This window comes from Anopheles cruzii, chromosome 3 (genome assembly GCF_943734635.1).
Source record: "Anopheles cruzii chromosome 3, idAnoCruzAS_RS32_06, whole genome shotgun sequence".
NCBI lineage: Eukaryota > Metazoa > Arthropoda > Insecta > Diptera > Culicidae > Anopheles > Anopheles cruzii.
In genome coordinates this window covers 44,382,656-44,405,521 of record NC_069145.1, presented here as the reverse complement: position 1 = coordinate 44,405,521, position 22,866 = coordinate 44,382,656, and the positions used below count along the sequence as shown (strand labels likewise).

Genomic DNA, 22,866 nt, shown 5'->3' with positions numbered 1-22,866 from the left:
GACGAAAGAAAAATCATTCAAATCTTATTTGAATCATTCAAATCTTATTTGAATCATTCAATTAAATTTGTCCGTAAAACTTCGGGTCGAAAAACCAGAGAGAGCGCACAGAAATGAGAGAGAATAGAGAAATACAGAGAGAGAAGAGAAAAGTTGGTCAGTTTCGGTTAAGAAAGGTCTGGTTCAAAAGTGAGGTTTTTATTTTTCTAGTAGGAACGAAAACGCAGGAAACAGAAAGTACTGAAACTAAAGGGTTATTTCAAAACAAAACACAAATTCAAGCTAGGTGGTTGGTTTTCGTTCGGCTGTTGGTAATATTTTCGAATACGTTAAGTACAGATTGATTTCGAACATCCGAGAGAGAAGGAGCAAAATAACATAATAAAAAGGTGTTTGTTTCGATATAATAATAATAATCCAAGCTGAAATCTAGAGTGGCAATAAGAATCTGGATGACTAAGTGCGATCTCCCGAATTTTCCCGGCGACACATAATTTCCCGTCGAAAGTAGAGTATACTTTTATTAGAGATAATAGTACTTAGTATATAAAAGAGACAAATGTTAGGCTATTGCAGCTCAAAGTCTCAATAATACGAAAAAAACCAACCACCGATCGTGCTCAACATAATCGCCCGGTCGCCGACAGCAGTAAATTAACGGTTCTGCGCGGCTTCGGAAGTGGAACGTTTCTATAAGGAAGGCACTATCGTCCGCCCGTTGGAATGTAATTGAAGTAATCGAAAATGGCCATTTATTGTGGTGCCCCACGACGACGACGATGATGGTGGTGATGATGACGAAACGAATGACGATTACGGTGATGTGATGGTGATGTGCAAAATCCAACCGATTGTCGCCGCGGCCGCAGTGAAGACCGTTGAATGGTGGTGAAGCATCGGTATGCAAACGTCTGTCCCGTCCTGTGTCACCGTAGTTGGCTGTGCAATTGGATGCAGTTTAAGTGTGCGTGCGAGTGCCGCTCTCCGCCGCCTATCCCCCGCTCCTTCTCTCTTGCTCGCTCGCACTATTTTTCTATAGAATGCCAATTTTGTGTTAAACAACTGGCCGCATGCCATACTGGGAGTGTGGCACACCGCCCCGCGCCCTACCCTGCCCCGTTCGCACCATAAATGTTCCGTGTTCCGTCTGTTTCCTCCGTGCTCCTATTCGCGGTGCCGCGCAGTGTGCAAAACGATATCAATCTTCGTAGGGTCGATCGATGATCTCTTTCTTTTTTGTGTTGCATTGCGTAAATGGTTCAGTGGGGAACACGTTTTTCTTTTCGGTCTTTAGTTGTGTGCGACTGGACGGATACAGTGACGGATTAGCGAGAGGAGTTGTCTCTAGGTTTGACACATGCCCACGGAGCCGGAATTTGAGCCGGAGTTCGGAACATAGTTTTTAATGTGACGCCCCGTTTCCCCTGTGTCCGGCGGTGTAACAGCGCCCGGTGAATGACCGGGACCGGGGCGTTAGGGGCCGCTGGTGGTGGTCCTCTGAGCGAATCACTCAAAAGACACAAATCAACCGATCGCCGATCGGCGGTAAAGCGAGGAGATGTACGAGGTGGTCGATCCGCTGCTGCTGCCCACCACATCGCAATGCGGCAAGTTCTGCCGGCTGTGCTTCAACCAGGCCGACGATCTTCGGGCGCTCTTCCCGTCGTCGGCCAGCATCCCCAACAAGGCGTTGCTGCACAAGATTTTCGACTGCACCACAATAACGGTAAGTGTGTGAGAGAGAGTGCTTTGAATTGGGTAATCTGTTCTATTGAAACTATATTTTAAGGACCTTCACCGGAAGTGAGGAAATGACGAGTGATCGCTTCACGGGCAATAAGAGTCTAAAGGGTGGTAGACGACGATTATTCTCTTTTGCCACCGGAAGGTGCTCGCGGATCAGATCGGGATCACATCGATCGAGTGCCGTTTGTCTAGCATCAAATGTCATTTACATCTTGCTCTGCCACGGTTTCTTTCCCTATCGACGTGCCTTTCCTTTCGTACTTACCATTTGCTTCGGTGACTAGTTCTGCTCAAGTCCAATAAACGAGGTCGGTAAATTGGCTGCTAGACGAGGAACTGAGACTAACTGGCACTTGATAGTGGGCGAAAGAGAGAAGGGACATCAACTCTATTGCGAATGATAAAGACGGCGGCCAGCAGTGCAGAGAGAGAGAGAGAGAGCGGTTTCAATTCCATTGAGTTTATTATTCGTCGCAACACATTTCGCTCACAACGGTGCCGGCACACAACAACAATCCGTTCGGCTCCCGATCGGCTGTCAAACATGCGGCCTCCCAACCGCCCACCGCCCACCGCCCACCGCCACCCGTTGAGTGCCGGGGAGCATTGCATTTGAGTACTCTGTCCGATCGGTCGCAGGGCTCGGAAACGGGATCGGCGACGGGGAGCGAGCCACGCGGTTTAAAGCGTCACGCAAAGAGGCATGCGGCGGGGGGTGGTATGCTCTGCCGCGAACCGGGGGGGTGGCGCGCGGTCAGAGAGAACTCAACGACGTCGGCCGAGCGAGTAAGATAGTGAGCGCAAGAGAGAGAGAGGGCACGAGAATATGAATAAGGGAAATGGATAATTCAAAGTTTAATTGCCTGACTTGTTGTTTTTTCCTTTCTTCTTGGAGGCCAACCAACCACCACACGGCACAGCACAACAAGCGGCGGCCAAATACATACAAAATTGTTATAAAGTCAAGCGCGACTCTCTAGAAGGCGAAGGCAAGAAATGGTAGCGGGGGGACTATACATGGGGTATGCTGGACGTATGTATGCGTGGCTTCTAAATAGATAGCTAGAGATAGACGGACAGATAGATAGCTCGTCCGTCCGTCCGCCCGTCCGCCCGCCCGCTCGGTGGCGCCGGGGACGGTGCAAGTATGCATGAGCGATAGATAGTTGGAAGTTGTTTTAAGTTTTTACATTTGATCATGTACTATTTTCTTGCTGCCTTTTTTTGTGCCTCGCTTCTTCGCTTCCTAATCCACGTTCCAGCGAGCGAGCGAGTGGTGGTGGTGATGGTGCTTCAAGAATCAACTCTTCTCACGCAACCACCGGGCCACCGGGAGGGGGTGGCTCGGGAGGGAACCAAGTTTTATGAAGTTTTGCTAAATCGAGGCAATCGGAATTTTCTCCTTTCTTCGCTCGCTCGCTCGCTCGCGGGTGTTATTCGTCTCCACTCTGGCTGTCTCTCTGGGCCATCGTCTGGTTAGCCGTTTTCAAATCGGGTCGGGCCGGGGGAGTAGCGGAACCGGTGGAAAGCCAGCCGACGTACAATCACTCGCTGGCACTCGCTAATTTCTATAATCGATTTCAAATTTTAGCCGATCAACAATTTATCAAAGTCATTGCTCGCGGTTCCTGCGGGATGCCTTATCAGCGCATTCCAGTAATAAATAGAGGACGAAACGGGGCGGGTGGGTCGGGTGGACAAATCTCGCATTGTAAATTTCCGTACTTTATCGGTGGTCCCGGTCGCGCCTTCGGTTTCTCTGTGTCCTTGGAGAGTTCTGCCCGTTTTTGTGTTGTGTCCCGAGCGCGCCCAACACACAACCAACGGCCAACGACGCGATGATCATCTTTCCCATCGTGCGACAATTGAAAATCACCACCAGCACCACCACCACTACTAGAGAAGTGGCCGGCCGAGTGTAGTGTGTGATGCTATGTCAATTGTCGTCGTCGTCGTCGCTATGTCGCGCCGTCGTCGTCTTGTACGCGGGGCTTAGCCTTTTCTTGTTCCCATTTTTACACTATGTTGTGAAAAATATCGCCATAATGCCAGTTATCCGGGCGGGGAGCGGAGCCACCGCGTCCTCCCGCATGATCCGTTTTTCCCTGTGCTGGCCAAAACCCCGCCATCCCGCGTCTCTCGGTACACTCCTTCCCGCGCACAGCAATATCGAATTGCGAATGCTTTTTGCGTTCGTTCGTGTGTATCGTCTCTCTCTCTCTCTCTCGTTCCGTTCCGTCCCCTTCTTTGGGGTGGTTGGTGATGGCGACGATGATGATGATGATGATGATGGTGGGAATGCTACTACTTAGGTCGAGAGAAGTGAAGCAAAAGCATTCAAAAAAGAGCCACTCCATGAAGAGAGTCTGGTCTTCTATCTGTTTTGTGCCTGAACTCTCAACGAACCTTCTTTCCGTCGCCTGTTCCCCGCGCTCGGCCGGCGGTCTCTTTCTGGCGCGCCTGGTTTCGGTCGATCTTTTGCAATATATTATTGACTTGGTTCTTGGTTCTCGCGCTGGTTTGTGTCGCGCGTTGAAGAAGCGGCCCCAAGATGATGATTGCCCTAACCGAGTTAAAGTGCGAGCGCGCGCACGGGCCACAGTCAGTCAGTCAGTCACTCGCAGTCCCCGACATCCATCCGCGCGACACGACACAGTCCATTCTCCGTATTATTCGCTTCGAATTCCATTCCGGCGGGCAGCAGCCGCCGGACGGCAGAAATACATTTAAAACCGTCTCATGCTACATACACACAATTTATGGCAGCATAAAACCATCCAATCAAGCACATCATTCCCGCACGCCCCGCAAGTGAAGGCTGGCGGCTCTTCCCACTTCCACCCGGCCACACGGCCAACGCAAATACATACTCATAACGCCCAAATGGCGGGGTGGATGGGGCCCATTTTCATGAAGTTACAAAAGTGTAATTTAGTTTCATGAGCTTTCGGTAAACCGTTCGGGCCAACAACTCCTCGCGCGCGCGCGCGCACCGTCTCTCCGGCGCGGGGTGTGTGCCTTAGGATCGCGAGGGTATTGTGCGATCGGTTCCACGGGGCACCTCGCGTCACTGTATGGGTGTGTACTTTTGTAAAGTGCACAGCGAAGTATCGGATTAGTTTTCAAAGAATGACTCGTATTATGTGGGCCCCCCCCCCCCCTTCCACCCGGTACGGCTGGAGAGTGACAAAGGGAAAAGCAAAATATAAGGTTGGCTAAAAAGTAATCCATTATTGTTTCGCTAGATGCCTTTAGTGATCAATGATCTCGTGAACTATCGATCGTACAGTTTCAAGTTTAGGCTCGTTTTAAAGCTGATATTTTACACTTAAAAAAGTGCGTTCATTGTTTTCTATTTGTTCTATTCGTTTGTGAGTTACAGAGTGTAAACAATGGAGGTCAACGCAGAGAAAATTCGATATATTTTACAGTTTTTGTCCGATAAAGGCGAAAATTCGAGCTAGGCCGCTTAAATTTCGCATGGTGTTCATGGTGACGATACTGTAACAGCTAGCTCGATGAAATTTTGTCTTCGTTGACACGTTTCAGCTATTTTTGATGTTAAAGCTTAGGCAGACACGTCATCGAATATGTCGATAAAATCACAAAAATAATCAAAGTAGATCGGCATCGGCATCAAAGTAGATCATCGAACAGCTTAAAGCAAAGCTGGATTCACAAAGAAGCTCGATGTTTGGGCGCCACCCTATTTACATCAAAAAACATGATGGCTGTAATTGTCATCTTCGCAGTTTTGACTAAACGGAATGAAATCGAAACATTTGTTAAACGGATAGGTACTGGGGATGAGGAATGGGATACATACGACAATACTGTGTGAAAATAATCATGGTCTAAGCGTGGAGAAGCATCTTAACCGGTGGTCAAATCAGGACTCACGGCCAGGAAGGTTCTACTGGAAGGTATATGATGGAACTTGAAAGGAATCGTTTATTATGAGTTGCTCCTGTGTAGCCAAACATTAAATTCAGATCTCTACTGTCAATTACTGCACCGTTCGAAGGTAGTAATTGGCCAGAAACGACCAGAATCGGCCAACGGAAGAGGTTTTGTGTTCCACCAGCACAACGAAATGTCACAGACGTCTTTGGTGAGTCGCCAGAAAGTCCAGGAGCTTGGTTGGGAAATTTTAATGCATCCACCGTATAGTCCGGAACTTGCACTAAGCGGTTGACACCTTTTTCGCGCATTACAAAATTTCCTGAGTGATGAAAACGTGAGATCAAGAAAGGATTGTGAAAAGAGATTGCTAGAGTTTTTCGTCAATAACCAACAAGCCCTCCACAAGAGAGGCATTATAAGCATATCTTTGAAAAGACAACCAATTTTCCAACAAAACGGTACATATTTGACGTAAATCGGACCATCGAAAGTATCTTAAATAAAGCTTTGAATTTCACCCAAAAATAATGGATGACTTTTTCCCCAACCTTATATGTTGCATGCTCCTCCGTGCCCCTCTCTTTCGCGCGCGCGCTCTCTCTCGCTCTCGCGTGCTGCTCTCTAACCCTAGCCCCCCGTCCCCCACCTCCCGCCGCCACCTGTCAGTATGGTGTACTTTGCTGTCATATGCTCTGGTTTTATGCGCTCTCCTCTCTCGCTCGCTCGCTCGCTCATTGTGCCCTCTGGCGGGGTTGGGTAAATCGGATAAGTGCGCACTGCCGCCGGCTGGAGTGCGAGCGAGACCGAACGAGATTGTGCTTCCCTCTCTCTTTCTCTCTCTCACTATCTGGTTTGAACATTATTTTACGTTTTTCTTTTATGTTTAGCAATCGTTCGTTGCGCGGTTGTTTTTGACGTTTTTGTACTGAGAGCTCGAGCAAAGAAAATGTGCATTTTATAGACGATCATTAATCTTCGTACTTCTTTTCTGTGCACGGCGCGGCGCTCCCCTCGGACCGCACGGCCCCATGCCGACGTGTTTAGCTGTGTGTATGTAGATACCATTATACCGACCGATGTGTTGTATACTCTACTTCTATTTCGTATGTTTTATTTTCCAATCTTTCCGCCTCTTGTTGCCGTCTTAGCGCAGCGGGCTTTCGTCTTCCTAATGTTCACGTTTCTTACCACGCGCGCGCCTATATCGACCGCGACCGCGAGGAGTTTTACATTCCATTTGTCCGTACTTCTGCGCGCCCGCTTTTATTTATTCATTTTGTCTCGTTTTTTACGTTGCTGTTGCTGCTGCTGCTCGATTCGATTATTTCTCGTTTCTGTACGTAAATTGAGTTGCGTCTTTTGAAAAGTGTTTTTGTTTTCCTACTTCTTGCTGTGTGTCTGTTGGAATTTTCAACGAGTTGAGTGTGGTTTTTTGTCCTCCCCCTGTTGTGTTTTATTGCCTCACCTCTTAGTTAAACTTTCTTTGTTATTTTCATTAAAATTCTCGCAATCCTAAGTGCCCCCCGCTCCTTCTCTCGGTGTCCGCGGTCGCGACGGGAGGGGACAACGTACGACGATTCGTCGATTAGGCATCGGGCCGCCGGCCCCCATGTATTGTGTGCAAACGAAGACACGACTCCAGTGCCAGTTTTCTTCGAAGAAACATTCTTTGCGCTTATCTAGGCGCGCCTTGGCCGCCCCCAAACACCGCCCCGCTTAACATATCTCTATTCGTTTTGCTCCATCAGGCAGGCCGGCCCCCGAGTATCGAGTAGGGGGGGACAGTGGAGCCGGGGAATAAATTGATCGGTGCTCTTGCTTCCAACCACCCCAACTCGTCGCACTCGTCATGCGTGTTTTTTTTTTGGGTTGTAGAAATGAGATTCGTACAAAGCACTTCCAGGGGACACTCGTTTATAATATTTTATTATTCAACCCCGCGTTTCCCTCTGAAGGGGCCCCGCAGCTGCATGGATGGTGGATTCGTTTTGCTCCGGAAATGATCATCAAATCCCCCGCATGTCATGCAACGGGGGCGACAGAGCGAGAGAGAGCGAGCGAGTGGGGAAAGGTCAAAGTATGCCTGGTTTTCGTGTTGTCATCTCTTACCCCGTCGAACCACGCTCTCTCACCGGCTCACCGGCGTGAGTGGTGCATTTTCCTCACGCTGTGATGATCTCATTAACACGTGGGCGCTGGTGAGTGGCGCAGATTTTTCTCACTTTTTGCTCGCTTTCGCACGAAGGACGCGCGCGCGCTCGCTGTCAGGATCATCCTCCGCGCTGCGCTCTCCGCCGAAAGGTTGATTTTGTCTCGTTACTTTCGTTACGTGTTTTGCGCTTCTTAAAGGGGAGCTCGTCTTTTCAAATCCACCCGCTTCAAAGGTCAACCGTCGCGCCATGTCTTCGCCGCGGCGAGAAGCAGCACCAACTTAGCTAGTAGCTGTGTTGTGTGGTGCCTAGTGCACGAGTGGATTGTTCTTCGTTCCATTCGCCGCACACAATCCCAACCACAAACACAATAGATATTCGCTGCTATGCTGCTTCTCACACATTTTCTTCACCTTTTCAGAGGCATCGCGATGTTTATTACAGTGTGATTCCCTCGTCTTCTGGCGCTCGGATACTTCAGAGAAGCGCGCGCCTTTGAATTGATTGAATTGATTGGGCTCTCGTTATACTTTAGCGGCGAGGCCAGCGCGCGCCGCCAAGTTTCAAATTCCATTTATTTTACTTCTTTTTTATACGACGTTTTGTCTGTGCTTGAAGATTACGTTCCTTTCTGGCCGCATTCAGGCTAGCGACAGGGCGTGTGGTTGTGGGTCGATGCTACGAGCAGAGTTTCACAACTTTGCGCGCTCTGTTTTGCTGAAAGGCAAGGGAACGAAGAATGTGTGTCTTGTAGAAAGTTATGAGTTTTCCAGTTAGTTTCTCACACAAAAAGAACAGACAATGATAAAACAGAACAATTTTAACATAGAAGCTTCCTAAGACCTTCCGGCTGACAGTTTATGAATTGACTAACCTTTCATAGCGGACCATTGTGTAGTGTAAGTTTCTTTGGCTGTTGTGTCATGTTTCATTGTGTCAGAGAGTTTCATTGTTGAATACGTTTTGTGGTTCGACAACGAAAACACAATTTTAATGGTCCGGCATAGTCTCAGTATACCCTCCCTGAACTTTAATACACTAGATCCAACAAGACTACAATTTATGAATTCCATCCCTGAAACGACAATCTGGAAGGGCTGCAAAATACTCTTCCACCGATGTTATGGCTTCATTATTGGACGAAAAACGATTTTCACACATGATTTAATTATGTCTGGAAACAGATGGAAGTCGCTAGGGGCCAAATTTGATGAATACGATGGAAGTTCCAACAATTCGTACTTTAATTCATGAATTTTTGCCATTGTCAAAATGCTTTTGTGGCTCGGTGCATTGCCCTGAAGAAAAAGGATTCTGTTCTCCTGCAAACTGGATCTTTTTCACGAATGTTTTCATTTAGCTTTTAAAGGCTACAATAATATTCAGAATTTTTTGTTATATCAGTTTGCAAGTAATCCACAAACAAAATTCCTTTCGCATCCCAAAAAACTGATGCCAGCAACTTCTTGGCTTCTTCTGGACACGAACTCTTTTCGAAGCCGAAGAACCAGGTTCGCACCACTCTTTTGCCTCTTGTTTTGACCCAGGATTACGGTGATAGACCCAAGTCTCATCCGTAGTGATGAATCGACACACAAAATCCACTTTATTCTTTCGGCAACGCTCTAAATGTGGCCTAGAAAATTGGAGTCGAATGTGTTTTTCTTCCATTGTTGGTGAATTCTGTTCCACAATGGGTGCATTGTGCACACAGTTTCCTGAAACCCAATACTTCAGTCACTGGGCGATTTATTTTGGAATGAAATTTTTGCTGCTAAAACATTGAAAATGAGGCAGAAGGCTTTCGGTGAGCAAGCTCTACCGAAAACAAAAGTTTAAAAGTGGTACAAAATGTTCAAATAAGGTCGGGAAAGCATCAACGACGAGGCACTGCCCGGACGATCGTCAACATCAAGTGATGAGCTAAACACGTAAATAAAATCGAAGAATTGGTGCTCCAAAATCGTCGATTGATAGTTTGAGATCTTTCTAACCTTGTTGGAATATCGAAAGGATCAGTGGAAACCTTTCGGAGGGACCGTTTTGTGTCTCAGAAAAGTGGAATGTCGATTGGTGCCAAAAACCGCGATGTTTTTGCATCACATTTTCGTGATCATTTCGACGCAAACTCGACCCACATCCATTCCGCAACCACCGTATTCACCCGGCTTAGCATCATCTGACTTCTGGCTATTCGTTCGTAACTCAAGAGGCCGCTCCGTGGACATCGTTTTGAATCCGTAGAAGAGATAGAAACTGAAACGAAGAACCCATTGAAGGTTATACCGGATGAAGACTTTGTGGCATGTTTTGAAAAACTGGCAAAAAACCTTCGTACAAGTTTATTGCATCCTGGGCCGACTACTTTGAGGGGGATGAAATGAATTTAGAAGAATACTTAAGGGGTTTTTGAGTTATAAGCAATTTCTCGGTGTTATTTGGCCACAGTAGTAAATGATTCTATTATTAAATAGACAAATCCCGTACTCGGTGTAGTTAAGTCCATTCTACTAATATTAAAAATAAGGTGTAATTGAGTTTTATACCTCTCCGTTTGCTGTTGTCAAATAATTGTCTTCTTTTTGGTGATGATGGCTTCAAAGCATTTGATGGAATCAGCAGTTGGCAGCTGTCCATTAGGTAAACTACTCTGTGAACAGCCACCGGACGGCCAAACACTACGACCCACCTATATAAACCTTTCTGTGCGCACATACGCAGATATGTACAGATCGAATTAGTTTATTATGGGGTTGAGCAATTTTTAAACTTTTACTACCATGTTAGTCCATTTGCCAAGCGATCGAGTCTCTCCGTTTAGTGAGCAAATCGAAAGAGCACGATGGTCGTCACGGTGAGCCGCAACCGACAATGATGGTGACTTATGTATGATTACAGCTTACTTAGCTGCTTACACGGTTTTTCTCTAAATTGCCAGCATATATGTTGGTGTGTGTCTGCGCGCCCGCCTTTGGTTGTATGCAATGACGCTGGTTCGCATTCAGTTTTTAGTGTAAGTTTGAATTTATTACCAACATCAATGGTTCGGTTTTTTTCTACACTCATTCAGTGTATCTTGTCTCTCCAGAGAGAGAGACAGAGAGTGAGAGACACCGGCTCTACATACATTTGTGTCCTCATTCAGCGCGAACCGCGAATGCAACTCTAAGCTCACTAACCCTCAATTGTGTGCCTCTGGTTGCCGTCCGTCTGGGGGCCTGGGGTTGGTTGGCTGGCTGGGTCGATAAATGGTACTTCTAAAGTTTCCACTACCACCCCACTGCCAGTGCTGCTGCTGCTGCTGCATCCTCCGCCACCGTCGCCTCCTTTCTTCCCGCCCCGTTCGCGCCCTGCAATTCAGCAAACAAATTCAAGCACACGTACACACGGCGGCGGGTAGTGGAGCGCGCGCCCCGTTAAGCTGTATGTAGACAGCTTCTCGTCAATTTCTTTGCCTTAGTTGGCCCCGAGTTGTGCTTCATTTGTTACTTTTTGTTGTTTCGCTGCTCAAAACTCTTTCGTCTTCGGCGTCTCGCTCGCACCGCCGCCGCCGCCGTCCCGTTCTCACATTAATTGTATATTCCATGCACATATCCCGTAATGTCGTAGAGCAGCATATTTCCAAAGAAGGATGGCATATTTTTCTCGTTCCCTCTCGCTCTTTTTCTCTCTCTCTCTCTCTCTGTATCGCTGATGTAGTGTTGTCATAATCATCAACTGCGGAGGGATCTTAGAGTGGGCTTAGGAGAGTATGATCAATATCATAATTGTTGGTCCCGTATCCGTATCTGGTGTTGTTTACACACACACACACACACATACAAACCACCAACCACCGACTGGTGCATGATGTTTCGCTTTAATGGACCAGCAGCACAGCAATTGAGTCGAGTATTGCTGCTAAACGCACTACTCCGGCTCCGGCTAGCCGGACTACCGAAAACCCCCAGGACTTTGATTCGCTGCGGATTCGGTTGATTTAATATTTAATTTAATCGCTCATAGGCGCGCACGACACGCCGGTTGCGGCGGTGATGCTCTCCTTACCTGATTACATAATCTCGTTTCGTGTCGCCATCCTCGCGCATCGCTTTTATGTATATGTCGCCTGTCGCTGTGTCGTACAGCCTTCGCTCAATCATTTCAATTACCATGATGAGAATGTGCTGCTGCTGCTAGGGAGTTGTGGGACCTAACCGGAGCGGAGCGGACTGAAAAGATAAAACCTATTCAGTTCAGTTCGAAATACTAGCGCGCCGACCGCCAGGGGGCGCTGTGTGCGATTCGATCAATCGATGGAAAAGGCTAAGCAAAACAAAACAACAACGGCAGTCCCTGTGGACGCGACTGTGTGAGTGTGCATGGAAAACAGAGAAAGAAAATAGCAAAAAAAAGGAGGAGATACATATATTTGTATATATACATAAAAATACATTAACCTCGCACTTTTGTGTGTGCGCTGGAAATGGGTGGAATGAATATCGAAATCGTGAAAAAAGAACAACAACAACAAAACACAATGACGGCGGGACGTAACAGCACAGAGTACTAATAACAATAAAACAGACTATCAAACCCGAGCGCGCGGAAGGGCCGCCGCCTCATACCTGTCACCGGCAACAACCGGCATCCCTAACCACCCCATCGACCCCCAAACGCTGCTACTACACACGAACACATGCAAACGGACGGACGGGCGGACGGGCAGGTCGTCGCACGCTGAATGGGTGAAGATAGAGAAAGGTGAAGAAGCTTTTTAAAAACATGGAAATCATAAGCAGAGAAACAGCAATCTAGCGGAGAAAAGTACACGACGGACGGACGGACGGACGGGACTATAAAAGGCGGGAAACGCGGCGAGGTGGAATATTTTAATGCTTTCCTGGCCGCCGCCCGGTGTTGGAGTGTGTTTGTTCAGAGAGAGAGCGAGAGAGCGAGCACACAGCGAAAGGAGCGATAGAATTCAGTTCGAAAAACGAGAACATGGGTAAAAATTCAAACTGAACCAAAGCCAAAGCGAAAGAAAAAATGTGGAAAATACTAATGGAAATGCGCGGAGGGGCCATATGGAAAACAGGGAACGGAGGGCACAATAATAATAATAATAATAATAATGGAAAATATAACGAACGATTCGAAAAAAAAGTATGATATGACGAGAGCGATGACGACGACTGACGGCGACTGACGATGATGATGAGTCAAACTTCGTTTCGGTGGCCGCCGTGTAGACGGAGAAACGATATATTTCATTTTTATTACGTACGGAAATTCGAGGCTGCCTCCAAAGATGTTGTGTTCTGCTGTCTTTACTTTACTCTCTCTTTCCCTCTTTCTTTTTCTCTTTCTCGTAATTCTCATGGTTTGTTGCTCCCCGTAGTTGCTCTTCTTGTATCCTTTGCCTGCCCACACGCACCACACATGGAAAGAAAACCGGGAGTGACGTTATTTTCAAAATCTCCACGTGCTACTGCGACGATGCCCGACGTTGGCTGCCGACGTTTTTCCAGCTAACCCTGCTGGAATGGAGGAAGCTGCGGGCGAGATTCGATCTTTGACTGTGCTGCCCCCTTCGGTGGTTTAGCTTCAGAAGCATCGCGCCAGAAAAGCCAGAAAACTATCTTCCATGGGTTGACTTTTTCTCACCATTTTTGCTTCTCTTGGCCGTGTTTTTGCGCCAGATTTATTTGCCTTCTGCCCCGCGCCATATGATGATGTTAATGATGATGATTCCGATGATAAAAACACATTCCGTTGTATGGGTGTGCTTGTGCTTGTGGCTGGGGTTTGTTTGTCCGCCTTTGTTTGTAACTTTTCTTTTTGGTTTCTAGTTTCAGTTCAGTTCTTGTTCGTTCAGTCCCATTTCGTTTCATACGTATACATACTATGCCAGCGCCAGCGTGTGTGTTCGGCGGGGAGTAATAGTTACGCAAACAGCGCAGTTGCACACCGTCGAGTGGCGGTGGGCGACGGTGGGGGTGGCGCGGGCGTAAAGTGTGCGCCTTTTTGCGCGGGTTTGGCGTGCTTTATTTAGTCGAAGTTTTGCTTCAAACAAACGCGCGCAGGGCACCACCATCGGAGGAAAAACCGATACGAAATTGGCATTCCGATTACCATTCCGGGACACATGCTGCTGCTGCAGGCGAGAGAAGAGGGGTGGTTTACGATGGAGACGCCGCGCCGACCGCCATCGGTGGAAAGCATCGAGCAGGCGAGTGGACGACGGTGGTGGAGCTCTGTGTGTGTTGGGGAGGCAGCAACATATTTTCCGCAGACACACACAAACACGAGCGCGCTACATTCGTACACGCCGTTCTCTTAGCACAGGCCGTTACATTACAGTAATGAACTGAAAAACAAAATGCAAATATTGTATACCATTATGTTTTGTGTTTTCTGGCCCGCTCAGGCGCTGGCAAGGTGGCCAGCAGCAGCGCCGTGTGGCCAGTTTCTCAAGCTTCGCGCAATCGCCACCAGATACACTGCCCCAGAGGTTCGTTGGCATTGCGCCGTGGCCACCACCAGCCCTGGTCTAGCCTCTAGCCGGGGCCAGAATTTCTTGTTTTTCACGCTCGAATTTCCGTTCGTTCGAGTCCATCGAAGCCACAATTGAACGTGAGTTAGCATTTTACGTCGGTAGTGGTGACGACGACTATGCTGGCTGGGTGGCTGCGGCCCGCTGATTGGGTGATATGAGATGGGAGCACTCGAGGACCGAGGAGGACCTCGGCGAGGGTGCTGTGCAGTGGAATGCTTTTTTCTGTATTTCAACGCCAAAGATGTCTATCTTCCACAAGTGTATTATTACCACTTGCGCGCGATGTAGCAAGCGGCATGGAAGGAATCTTGTGACTCCGTTTGGCCAACCGCCCGTGTCCGGTCTCGTCGCAGCCCGTTTTGCTTAATGCTAAGAGTTACGACATGAATTACTTGTGCCGTTGGTACATCGTTTCTTAACAATCAAACACATAGCACGGCGGGGTAGGGCACCATATGCAGTGCTGATTAATAAATAAATTGTTTCGCCAAGCTCGTAATTGTAGCTCGTTGAGATGGCTTGGTTGGTTTTTCAACTTGTTTTTGCATCACAAATCACAGTTTTAGTTTATCAAAAGTGTTATAAGTTGACTATTTTTGCCTCAACCTAAACGTAAGCTTTAGCTAAAGTTTGAAGTTCGATAAGAAAAACACAATTTTATGGTTTGAAATACACTTTATTATTCAGTATTGTCTCCCTGAATATCAATACCCTTGTTCCAACGAGATTCCAATTTATGGAGAAGCGAAAATCCTTGAAGTGAGAATCTGGAAGGGCTGCAAAATACGCTTCCGCAGCTGTTATGACGATCATTTGATGAAAAACGCTTTCCACGCATTCGATTTTTTAAGGTCTGAAAACAGATGGAAGTCGCTAGGGGCCAAATCTGGTGAATACGGTCGTTGCTCCAACAATTCGAACCATAATTCATGGATTTTTGCCATTGTCAGAACGCCTTTGTGACACGGTGCATCATCAGGACGATGAAAAAGGATTTTTTTCTTCTGCAAACCGGGTTTCTTTTCATGTTTTTTTCCTTCGACTGGTCTAAAAGGTTACAATAATATTACGACTTTTTTGTTTTATCAGCTCATTTCCTTGTTTTTTCAATTGTAAAGAATACTGTGCCACGTCACGATACTAAATGGCTTGCCAACAAAAACTGAATTGCCAGATTGTAATGAAACTTCACATATGAAAAGTGTACCAACATAACACAACCCAGCAGCGTTTTAAGTTCACATACACGTTTTACTATAGTGTGTGACTATTTCTGAAACATATCCTCGCCGAGCATCTTTGCGACCCGGTCCGGTTCGGTCCGGTCCTGGCCGCTCCCGGTGTGGCAAGTCGTAATGAAATCTGGACTTTTTAATGTCTTCTTCTCCTTTCCTGGTAGTCACTGTCCCTCTTTTACGCATACATTGTGGAACTTCTCCCGGTCTGCTGCAAGGTGTTAGCGAGCCAACCGGGCCGAGGCCTTTTATTGCGATAAATGAGCATACGTACACTCATACCAATAGGAAAGGAGGAGGCAGCGCGAGAGAAAGATCCAGCCACTGATCGATGGGCCATCGCGCCATCGTCAAAGTGGTTTTCAAAAGATTGTTGAAGTTTTTCTTCTGCCACACACATCCCTATCTATTCCATCTTTCGTCCGTGTTCGGGCCCCTACTTGCCATATTTGCCTTTCGTTTTTGTTCAGCTTTTTTTTTACAACAAGTAACACATACTACCCACCCATAACAAGTAACGCATCGCCATCGCACACCCCTTTCGTCGAGTCCCAATTGGATTCGACGTTTGGTTTGCGTTGCACAATTAGAGTAATTAGGTGGTGGTGGGCAAAGCTGTGTGGCGGCGAAGCACACGTACACACGCAGGTAAATTACACATTCACTTATGAAACAATATCAATTTGCATTAGATAGTGCGAAATGATGGTATGCATAAACTCACTCAAGCGGCGTTACCCGGCCGGTTACTGTATCTCTTGGGAAGCGATGGAAGCCCCAGCAACGGCGCGGTGTTTCCCGCAGCTGCCTAGCATCTCGCTTCTTCCCGCGGGAATGCCAACCCTAACCGGCGGCAGGCCACCGGGGTCTTGACAGTTATTTTCCTACCGACGAAGAGATTCAAAATCGATTTGTCAATATTTAAATAATGAACTCATTCTGGTTACGTAACCGGCTGCCAACCGATACGCGCGGTCTCTGGCCAACAGGCCAAACAGCCGGCCGGCCGGCCAACAGGTTGCGTTATCATGCGGCTGTCGTTGTTGGAATTGGAAGTTAATTTTTTTTACCGAAAAATAACTTCACACATCACCCATCAATCTAGATCTAGACCGGCCGATAGGGGTGGGTGCAGCTCAGACGGGGACCCAAAAAATAGGACCACCCAATGGCGACAGTCTGTCACACGCTCAGACACACACACACACACGCATCACCACATGCCCTTATCTATTGGCTATGGAATCTTACAATATCCATTGCCCGCTCCTTGTGCTCGGTCGTATCGCCGTTTCTCGCTTTCCCCTGCGACACTTCTCGATTAGTGCCTTTCTTTCACTCGCACCTTGGTTCTAATTGATAGTAACACAGGGCAGTCGGAAATATTATCACCACGGACCGCCGGGCCACATGTCTCTACCATACCAGCGTCCCATGCCCATGCCTTTTATCTCTATGCAAACGAACCCTTCTTTTCTTCTCCATTCCATTCCATAAACCGTCGACCAATCCAGCGCCCCCAGACGGGGGCAGCCGAAGCATGTATGATATATGATTGGTTTTAATTTTCTTTCTTTTGGTTCTCTTTTTTTTCACTGCGCGCAACATCGACCTCGGTTGCTGACTGCTGGCTGGCTGACTGATGTTACGGATCACGCGACCGGCGGATGTACAATCCGGTGAAATGATCCCGTTCGGCCGGTCCGTCACCGATGATGCAGCTAAGCTACCGGGAAGACCATGATGCCCGAATCTGCTCCAACTGTATCGTCAGCATCGAGGCGTTCTTCAAGTACAAAGTTCAGTGCGTCGAGAACGATCGGTTGCTGCGTACGAAGCGTGCCAGTTTCTTTGCCGGGCTCGGACTGGCGGCCGATTTGGCCGGAGCCGGCCGTCTGCCAGCGCTGGTGGAGCACGGGGGGCAGCACAAGCGGCGGCATCACCAAATCCAGCAGCAGCACTCGGTGGAAGTGTTCGGCGTTGGGGACGACGACGATAGCGACGATGACGAGAGGCGGCGGCGAGAGGATAGCAAACGGCAGCGAACCACGAACGGTGCAGTGCACGAAGGGGAAGCGAACGGTGAGGAGGAGGAACTGGAGACGAAGGAAGCGGAAGACGATGACGACGCCGATGGTGGCCGCTTGGCGTATCGCATCAAGCAGGAAGTGGTGCCACTCGCCGCGACACGAACCGAGGACGACGACGATGGTTTGATGCTGGTGGAAGAGGGTGACGACGTGGGACGGATGGTGGGCCGTACGGAGAAGCGAGAGCACGCAGAAGAGGACGCCGACGATGACGACGATGATGAGGAGTACTTCAATCCGGACCAGTTCCTGGCACAGGAAACGCAGATCGACGAAGGAACCGATGCGACGATCGGTGACGATGACGATGGTGCTGGTGGTGATCACAGTTCCGATGGCGATTCCGGCCTCCTTCCGAACGGGCACGCCGGGGCTGAGGAGCTGCTGAACAGTATTACCGCTGCGGCCGCAATGGCTTCGTCGTTTGAGCGCGGCTGGAAGACGACGGAGTTTGCACCGCAACCGGGTTCATCCGGCATGCGGACACTCAAGATCACGGACTACTCGAACGTAACGGGGAAGCGCGGACGAGCGCAGCGATTCGAAACGGATGCGCTCCTAACGGCCGCGGCGGCAGCGGCCGCCGGCAACAATCTGCTGGCGTTTCACGAGGAACTGCAGCGCTTGAATGGCCTTGCGGGTGGACGACTCGCTGGCTGCCCGGCGGGTCAGCTGTTTCCACCACCCGATAGTCGAGCGCCGCCGCCGGTGGTTGGAGCGAGTCCCGTGAGCCGGCGACTCGGTCCGAACGGGTCAGTGATCGAGCACACGAAGAAGGTGCAGAAGTTCCTGGACGATGGTTTGCGCGAGCTGATCTACAACGCCGGTGCACCGAATCCTCACTATGCGCGGGTAAGAGCGCCGGGCTTCGGCCAACCAACACAACCGACCAATTCTCAACGGGGGTGCCATTTGTGGTTTGTTTTTTGTAGGACGGAGGCTCGACCGCGTTCAAGGTGGTGAAGGCGCGCTTCAACTCGTACAACATCATCTTCGACGACAATCGGTTTCTGCGGCGCAACAAATCGGTCAGCGGGTTGCCCAAGTGGTACTGGGCCTGCAGCGTGACCGGGTGCCCGGTGAAAATCTGCAGCTACGCCGGCCGGCTGTTCAAAACGAACGAGTTGCCGCACACGCACCCCGCCACCGAGCCGGATGCGGACAGCAAGTACGAAACGATCGCTCCCGATCCGCACGAGGCGGAACAGCTGCAGCGCCAATTGTTGCTCCAGCAGCAGCAGCAGCACCAGGCGCAACAGGAACGAATGCTACGCCAGCAGCAACAGCAACAGTTGCTACGCCAGCGCCAGATCGAGATGGCACAGCGCCGTGTGGCCGCTGCTGCGGCGATGATGGCTGCGGCGGCTGTTTCGGCACGCAGCACCACCGAAACGGCACCCCCGGAACACCCGAAGGCAAGCGCAGGAGGAGCGCAGGGCCGGTCAAACTACGAGCTGCAGACGGCCGCGGACGGCACCGAGATGCTGCTGTACGGGGGTCATTCGTTGGCCCTGATTATGACGCGCAAGGATGGTGTCCGGGTGTACCGGTGTACGAGCATTGTGGCCGACGAGGGCGCCATTCGTCGCCCGTGCACCGACACGATCTTTTTGCTCACGAGCGGTCGCATTGGGCGCATCTGCAAGGAGGAAGACGTCGACTACGAGATGGATCTCACACCGCTGGCGCTGGGCGCTGGAGAGGATCAGCAACGCAGCGGCGGCGAGCACGGCGCCGAGGAGGACGACAAGCGGCGTCGGATGCAGAAGATCATCGTGTACGAGGGCTACCGGTACAAGTACTGCCATGCTCGGCCCGAGGGCAACTTTTATTGGCGGTGCGTGCAGCGGCACGAGAAAGACTGCCTCGCGTCGCTACAGACGAAGCGCAACATGGAGTTCCTGAAGGTGAACGATCAGCCGCACAACCACGAGGTACCGGACCCGTCGGAACCGCACGAGAATGCGATGCTGTGCGAAATCCGGCTCCCGGTGGCGGGCGAGCAGTCGGAGCACGGGTCGACCGACTTTAAGCTCGTGAAGAGCGGCCAAAAGCGCGAGTTTCTCATCTACAAGGGCTACCGGTACTACTTTCAGTACGAGTCGAAGAACGGGCGCCGCTCGTACCGGTGTACGATGTTTAAGAACTGCCCGGCCGGGGCGTTCCTCCTTCCGAACAGCACCATCCAGGAGGCGAAAAACTTCATCCACACACACCCGCCGGTCGAGGACATGGACAAGTACATCACCAAGGACAGTCTCATTACGAGCCCGATCAAAGTGACGACGTCGTCGGGCGGAAGTGACGCTGGCGCCGGGGGCGACGGTAGACCGTCGACGGCGGCGGATGCGTCGCCTCCGAAAGCAAGCGAACCTCCTCCTGGGGACCCTCCGGTCGCCAAAGATCCGGAGGTGGCGCGGCGAAACGGTTATCGGATCATTAAGAATTACAAAAACAAAGAGATTATGATTTACCTTGGGTGGCGCTACTTTGAGGATTACAAGAAAAAAACGGGCGGCCAAGTTTGGCGCTGCTCTTCGCACCGCTTGTGCCGTGGTTCGGTTCACCTCTTCCCGGACGGGTCGATTAACTTCGCCAAGCTCGTCGATCACAATCATTCGCCCCCGAAGAAGATCCTGAACCACACGGCGGGGACGGCGGTCGATGGAGAAGGTGACGGTGGAGTGGCACTTCTTGAGGATGGTACCGGTGTCGGGTCGCTGCACGGTGGAGACGATTCGTTGCTGCGCAGCTGGGGTGGTGTTTACCATCGGTACATCACGCACCAGGGCCACCGGTTCCGGTTTGCGACCCGTAAGCGCGAGGGAACGATCTACTGGCGCTGTGCGATGCGGCTCGTCACCAAGTGTCCGGTGTCGTTCCACACGAAGGACGACACGTACGAGCTGGTCAGTACGCGCAACCACGAGCACAATCACGCGATCCCGAGCGTGTGGCCCGACGTGGCCGGTGGCCAGATCGAGGCGGACCTGCCACAGGTGCGCCTCCCGGCGGAGGAGATCGGTACGAATGATTTCGTGCTGACGAAGAACGCCAAGGGTCGCGATCTGGTCCTGTATCGCGGCGGGCGCTTCTATCTGGACTATTCGCGCAAAGACGGCAAGATTGTGTTCCGCTGCTCGGCCGTGTCCGGGTGCCGGGCGACGGTTTTGCTGCTGCCGAACCGAACGCTGCAGGTACCGGAAGAGTTCAATCACAATCACCCGACGGCACAGGACGCCATCGGTGGCTGGTGCGGGGCTGGCGAGCCAACGGCTTCCGGTGTGAAAACGGACGATGAAAGCGGCATGGACGACGGAGTGGCCTCCGGAACGCCCGCGAAGATCATCCTGCACGATGGGTACCATTTCCGTTTCGTTTCGCGCCATCCAACGGAGCAAAGTGCTTTCTACCGGTGCGTGTGGGTTGACGCACGGAAAGCGCAGTGCCCGGTGGCACTGTACACCGATCTGCGCGGAGTCGTCATTCAGGCGAGCCAGCAACCGCACAGCCACGATCCGAGCGACTACGGGCTGGTCGGTGGGCCACCACCCGGCACAACGGCCACCGGAATGGCGAATGGCACCACGAACAGCGAGTTGATCGGCACGCGCGAGTATCGGATTGTGAAGAACTGGAAAAATCGGGACGTGCTCGTGTTTCAGAACTGTCGCTACTTCCTGCACTACGTCCGCAAGGATGGGCGGAAGGTGTGGCGCTGTTCAGCCATTCGTAGCTGCCACGCCGCGGTCTACCTGAACGCGGACGGCACGGTAGATCAGTTTCGCGGTCATCACGTGCACGAGATACGGCCCGAGGGCGAACCGAGACGGCGGCGGCGCAGAAAGAAGGCCGAACTGATGGTATCGTTTGCCGGTGCGGCGAACGGAAGCGCGATCTACGCCGGGAACGGTCCCGTTATGCTGGGAGCGGCCGAATTGGTAGCCAGAAGTCGCCTGCTCGAAGGAGCCGTCAATGGTGCAGTGTCCATGCTGAACGGAAACCATGTAGCTGGTGGTGGTGGTGGTGGTGGTGGTGTCGGGAATGCTGCACTGATGGCCAGCATTGCCGGTAGCCTGAATGGTGCTAACCACAGCAACGCCAACAGCCACAACGGAGCCGTTGGTAATGAGTGGATCGACTACAGTGACTACGGTATTCGACTGAACGTGGCTTCGAACGACGCCGGTGCTACCAGCGCTGCTCGGTTGCCGAACGAAGACAACGGATCGCTTTGGGACCACTTCCACCCTCATCAGGCCCTCGGTGAGGGGACCAGCGACGGTCGACGGGGAGGAGAGGCACCGTCGGGGTTCGATCTGAGCTATCACTCGGTGTTTGGCAATCAGGAAAACTTTGCCGAATCCGTCACGTACGCCGCACATGCAATAGCACAGCATCAGCTTCACCAGCAACACCAGCGCCATCTGCAGCAGCAACTGCAGCACCATCAAAGTATGCTGCTGAACGGGCACCATTCCCAGCAACCGGCGCCACCGCACGAGGTTAGCAGTGACGATCACGACGAGTCCGGTGAGGAGCAGCAGCAACAGCAGCACCACGATGACCATCCGCCACTGATACACCTCGAGCCGGAAGTGAAGCTAGAAAGCGACGATCTCTGATGGCGACCGGTGGTGGTGGCCCACAGATAGTGGAACGGACTGATTGGTGACGCCGAATGGCTGGTGGTTGATTGAATCAGCCCGGACGCTACCCGGACACGTTTTACAGTCGTCGTTTTATTCCTTTAATTGTTTTTTTCCTGCTGATGCGCCTGTTTAGAAGAAAACCACACGCTTGCCGTTGCTGGCGGTAAGGAGCGTGATTTGTAGTTCCCTTCGTGAACGACGCCAGTAAAAATTAGTACTAATTTACGAAAGGAACGGATGAAAAAGACAAGCGTTAGAGATTAGTGACGAGGCAACGCCAAGCTCTCAAGAGAAGGCTCCAAGTGGTGTGGAATCGAAAGACAAATATGTAACGACACGATGAATGCAATGCTGTCGATAAAACAGGTTATACGATTGTTATAGCATAGGGAAAAAGAGTAGTGTTTTAATTATTTTATTTTTTTTAAAGCTAGATAATTCAAATGACATGCAAATATCCTGTATAACAATGCCAGTGAGACTATTTTACAGTGCATAAAGGTCCTCAGCATACACTCCGAAGGAGCGCCAAGCCTTCAGTAGGACTTTCAG

At 50.4% G+C, this 22,866-nt stretch overlaps 1 protein-coding gene across 1 annotated transcript; it reads left to right on the top strand.

Annotated features, from left to right (window-relative positions):
- Window positions 1–1,558: 1,558 nt before the first annotated feature.
- Window positions 1,559–22,287, top strand: LOC128270472 (uncharacterized). Its single transcript, XM_053007875.1, has 4 exons — window positions 1,559–1,726; window positions 17,294–17,990; window positions 18,078–18,514; window positions 18,595–22,287. Exons 1-4 carry the CDS (start codon window positions 1,559–1,561, stop codon window positions 22,285–22,287), a joined length of 4,995 nt encoding a protein of 1,664 aa, XP_052863835.1.
- The last annotated feature ends 579 nt before the right edge of the window (window positions 22,288–22,866 follow it).